Raw genomic sequence first — 5,270 nt, forward strand, 5'->3', positions numbered from 1 at the left:
TTATAGTTCAACTCTCACATCCATACATAACTACTGGAAAAACCATAGCCTTGACTAGACGGACCTTTGTTGGCAAAGTAATGTCTTTGCTTTTGAATATGCTGTCTAGGTTGGTCATAGCTTTCCTTGCAAGGAGTAAGCGTCTTTTAATTTCATGGCTGCGGTCACCACCTGCAGTGATTTTGGAGCCCAGAAAAATAAAGTTGGACACTGTTTCCACTGTTTCCCCATCTATTTCCCATGAAGTGATGGGACCGGATGCCATGATCTTCGTTTTCTGAATGTTGAGCTTTAAGCCAACTTTTTCACTCTCCACTTTCACTTTCATCAAGAGGCTTTTGAGTTCCTCTTCACTTTCTGCCATAAGGGTGGTGTCATCTGCATATCTGAGGTGATTGAGATTTCTCCTGGCCATCTTGATTCCAGCTTGTGGTTCTTCCAGCCCAGCGTTTCTCATGATGTACTCTGCATATAAGTTAAATAAGCAGGGTGACAATATACAGCCTTGACGAACTCCTTTTTCTATTTGGAACCAGTCTGTTGTTCCATGTCCAGTTCTAACTGTTGCTTCCTGACCTGCATATAGGTTTCTCAACAGGCAGGTCAGGTGGTCTGGTATTCCCATCCCTTTAAGAATTTTCCACAGTTTGTTGTGATCCACACAGTCAGAGGCTTTGGCATAGTCCATAAAGCAAAGAGAGATGTTTTTCTGGAACTCTCTTGCATTTTCGATGATCCAGTGGATGTTGGCAATTTGATTTCTGGTTCCCCTGCCTTTTCTAAAACCAGCTTGAACATCTGGAAGTTCACGGTTCACATATTGCTGAAGCCTTGTTTGGAGAATTTTGAGCATTACTTTACTAGCGTGTGAGATGAGTGCAACTGTGCGGTAATTTGAGCATTCTTTGGCATTGCCTTTCTTTGGGACTGGAATGAAAACTGACCTTTTCCAGGTCTGTGGCCACTGCTGAGTCGCTTAGTAGTATTTAATTCCTTACTCAGGACCTGCGTCTGTTTCCAATCAAAGACCTCAACTACTTCTCAGACTAACCTGCTGCCACAAAAAAGATGATGAGCCATCTAAACCTGGCCAATGACTGCACATCCTCGGTGCTACAGACGTGCTGCTGGTGACTCATCTCGGCACCCGTGGGATGGAGCCGTGTTCGCGGTCCACCAGCACCCGGCCTCCACGGCACGGCTCTCCCCACAAAAGCATGTGCCCTGCTGCAAACAGAAGGTGGCAGGACCCCCCTCTCGCCCGCACCCCTTGCCCATGCAGACCTGCCGCTGCTGTGTGTCACCTGGACCTAGAGGCAAGCGGAGGAGGGTCTTGTCGGCTGCACTTATGGCCCTGATGCCCCAACCTCTCAGCTTGGTGAGGGAGCACTCATGCTGCCATGGTGAGGGAGCACCCGTATGCTGCCACAGGTCTGGGATCAGCGTGGGAAGAGAAGGAACCACTCATCCAGCCAGCGATGCTCTTTCATCCAGGCACCCTGACCCTACCCATAAGAGGTCCTACTGCAAACAGGTGACGTACAAATGGTCTTCTGGCCAGAAAACAAAACAAGCATACCAGATGGAACTCCCAGGGGTGGAATTAGAAAATCTGAACAAAAACCAACGAAAGGAGGACAAATGACAGAGAAGACCAACGTTTCTTAAAACACAGGCACTGAAGATTCACTTGGTAACTGCTCTAAAACTTAAACTGAGAATACAAGAGTTAAGCTAATGAAAACTGGGTTTTGGCATCCAAGTTTTTAAAACATCGCCTTGGAACTAATGAAAAATATATGAAAAAACAGAAATAAACCATCAAGGTTTATAAATAAACCTACCTAAACCTCTGAAACACGTTCACTTTAACATGTTCTTTCTTTAAGAACTTTCAAATAGCTTTAAAATGACAAAGAGCTATGCTACAAATATCTTTTTTTTTCTGGACTTTTTGAAAAGCACTGACTTAGCCAAAGTCTATTTGAACACATTCAAGAAAGAAATGGTTGTTTGACATTTGGACATTGACCAAAATCATAACATACAGAAAGCACAAATAAGATATAATAAATGAGAAACAAGTCTGAAAAATATACATACACATATTTCATATATATATTGCTGAATTACTTCACTATACACCTGAAAATAACACAAACTGTAAATCAGCTATACTCTTATTTAAAAAAAATAACAACTATCAAACCAGTTTTTGAAAAGTTAAAGCAAAAGTCTCATTTATGGGTATGACAGAAGTCGGGCAGAGGAGTGGGTCGGGACACATTCGCACGGGTGGGAAGACGAAGCTACTTACCGACCATGGCACTGACCTCCCCGGCCATGAGCGTCTCCACGGTGTTGTTGTATAGGTTCACGTCAATGATGCCCTTCCGGATGGTCTCTCCGACTTTGGCCCCCAGCAACACCGAGCCGGTGGTTTCGAAGATGGAAGCCAGGATACAGGCCTGCCTCAAGGTCACCACGCCCGAGCCCACGGCGGTACCAAACGAATTGGCAACGTCATTGGCACCCACAGAAAATGCCAAGATAAAAGCTATGATAAAACCCAAGATGACCATCCACAGGTACTCGTCCATCGCCATTGTGGACGCGGGGCGCTGGGTGCTTTTCTTGTGCGGAAATCTCTGAAATCGGCCGAGCTTGAGGTTCTACGGGGCGTGAGGCTGAGAGTTCCTGTCAACAGTGAGTCTGCTCTGGAAAGTGCCGGGTGATGTTAGGGCTGCACAAACTGCTAACTGCTGGTTTTCAAACTACTGTCAGGACAGTTCATTGGGTTGTGTTCAGTCAGCGGTAAAACACATTCCATATTTTCCCTCCTGACCTGGGGAAGCTGTGAGGGCTCCTCCTGTGTCAGAAAGAAAACAAAAGGAATTAGTCTCCCCGAGGAATGGGCGACAATGGTCTGTTCTTTCAGGAAGAAGTGTTTGGAGACAACTCATGGGCTCTCCCTTTCGCGTGCGTGTGGCTGATCGGACCATAAAGCAAAGCTAGAAGAGTAGAAGCAGGCTAACTTCTGGCCCTGCCACCACCAAAAAAGAGTTGATTCTAAAACTTCAGAGGGTAATCATGCTTTACGATTATAGACTGACAGGAAGTCCTACTAGGGTACATTTTTACACAATTCGAAGAATATATGTGGCCTTTATTTTAGAAGGAAAAATTTCTGACAGAGGAGCAAAAGAAAAAGAAATGAGAAATTCAGAGTTACAGAGCTCATCAAATACACGGAACATGCCTAACTTCTTGGAGCAGGGTTACCCCAACATGGCTGTGACACTGTGGGGTGTGGCTCCTTGTCCACCTGCTCACATACACACTTCACACCGAGCTTACCAAACCTGTGTCTGAGCACGAAGTGACTCGTCCACAGGGTGACGGGGGAGCAGGAAGCTGAAGGGGCTTCCCAGCAGGATGGGGACACTGGAGTGGAGCCACCTTGTCAGAGCGTGAGGGAGAGCAAGGCACTATGCACCGCCTCCACCTCACCTGGGGATAGCCAGAGGCCTGAGCACAGCCTGGGCGATCACCCCCAGGTCTCCCCAGGGCCCCTCCAGATGTCCTTAGGGTTCCCCTGCAGAGCCCTGGGGAGATCTGAGGGGGAGTCCCAAGGAGATCTGGGGGAAGCCCTGGGGAAATATGGGGGGAGCCCCAGGGAGATCTGTGGGGGGAGTCGCAAGGAAATCTGGGGGCAGCTCCAAGGAGATATGGTGGAGCCCTGAGAATATCTCGGGGGTGGGCCTCCGATCCCCAGGCTTCCTCCACAGATCTCCTTGGGGCTTCCCCCAGATCTGCTCGGGGCTCCCTCCCTAGATCACCCCCTGCCAGATCTCATCTCATCCCCCAAGCCCGCCTGGGCTCACTGACCTCAGGCCCTGCCCATCTCCTCCCCTCACTTGCTCCTGCCTCTTGTATGAAAACCGCCAGCTACCTCAGCTCAGGGCCTTCGTACCTGCTGGTCCCCAGGCCAGATACAGCCTCTCTGCCAGCTCACCGCCTGCTCCAAGTCCCTTTCTGCCCAGGCGTCACCACCAGAGCGGGCCCCGACCTTGTCTAACAGCAGCGCCACCCCCACCCCCCCATCCCATTATCCCTCTCTCTCACCCACCTGTTTGCCTCTTCTACTGACCACCTCATTCATTCGTTCACTCACTCACACCCGTCTGGCTTCACGCATGGGGATTCCCAGCCATGTCCCCAGCACACAGACTAGCATCCGGCATGGGATAAGCCCTAGTCAAGTTGCTCAGTAAGTGAAGAAAGAAGCTATTAGAGAAAGGAAGAAAACTCTTGCATAGGCTTCTTCCTGGGATGAAGAGATGATGTCACAGAATTAATACATCCATGAAGGAAAAATGTCATGAAAAGCTTCAGAGTTGTGGTGGTCTATTATTATACAGAGTACTACATCTGTGTACTTGAGTGGTTCTCAGCATTGAGAACGATGCCTATAAATGCTTATTGAACTAAGTCAGCCTCATACACCATGTCATATAAAATATAACAATCAGTCAACATTAAGGTTATTTAGAGAGAAAAAGCAGGACACAAAATTTACGTACCTATGACTGTGGCAATGTTAAAGGTATATAAAAGACCCAGAGGTGACTCATTAACAGTGTAACAGTGGTTGAGCTTACAAGCAGTAGTAGAGCTCAAGTTTTTCTTTCCTCCCAAGACTCTATACTGTCGTGACGTGCTTTCCAAATTAAAATACATAAAAGCAAATCAATATATAGAACCATCTTTTCAGGAAAAATGATCAACTAAAATGCAGCAACCACACGTGTTGGCAGCATGACAGGCCCAGGACGAAGCAGGAAGTGTGCCCAGACCACCTTCTCACTTTCTAAGCTTTGTCGCCCACATGACTCTGGAGTCCTGGGAAAAAGACCGCACTGAGTGGATAAATGAAAATACAAAGTCAAACCAGTATCTGGACCAGTATTCTCTACCTTGAAATACAAAGAGTTCTAGATGAAGCCTCGTTGGTCAGGTCAGGGGGCCCAGAGGCCAACGAGGACAGCACGGGATGCTGTTTACTGAGCGCCCTGGTGGGCCCGTCACCGGGAAGATGCTGAGTGACGTGGGATGTGGTCCAGGAAGGGAGACCGATGCTCATCGACAGACACACGCCAGACTATCAGGCGTGGCAGGTGCTAAAGCGGGAGGCCCACATCGTGCAGCCTCATGAGCACAGACGGCGCACCTGGTCTGTGTGAGCAGGAGGGGGTTCCCTGCCACCTCAG

The 5,270-nt window shown here is 48.3% G+C and overlaps 1 protein-coding gene across 4 annotated transcripts in view; it reads right to left on the reverse strand.

Moving 5' to 3' along the window:
- The window catches only part of SLC20A2 (solute carrier family 20 (phosphate transporter), member 2), a 115,035-nt gene that overhangs the window by 52,200 nt on the left and 57,565 nt on the right, over nucleotides 1-5,270 (reverse strand). For all 4 annotated transcript variants that reach the window (XM_010846385.1, XM_010846386.1, XM_010846387.1 and 1 more), the window contains one exon: nucleotides 2,318-2,869. In XM_010846385.1, the coding sequence (XP_010844687.1) occupies nucleotides 2,318-2,606 (289 nt within the window). In that variant the 5' untranslated portion in view covers nucleotides 2,607-2,869. The remainder of the gene's footprint in view (nucleotides 1-2,317; nucleotides 2,870-5,270) is intronic.

This window comes from Bison bison, unplaced genomic scaffold (genome assembly GCF_000754665.1).
Source record: "Bison bison bison isolate TAMUID 2011002044 unplaced genomic scaffold, Bison_UMD1.0 scf7180017864236, whole genome shotgun sequence".
Taxonomy (NCBI): domain Eukaryota; kingdom Metazoa; phylum Chordata; class Mammalia; order Artiodactyla; family Bovidae; genus Bison; species Bison bison.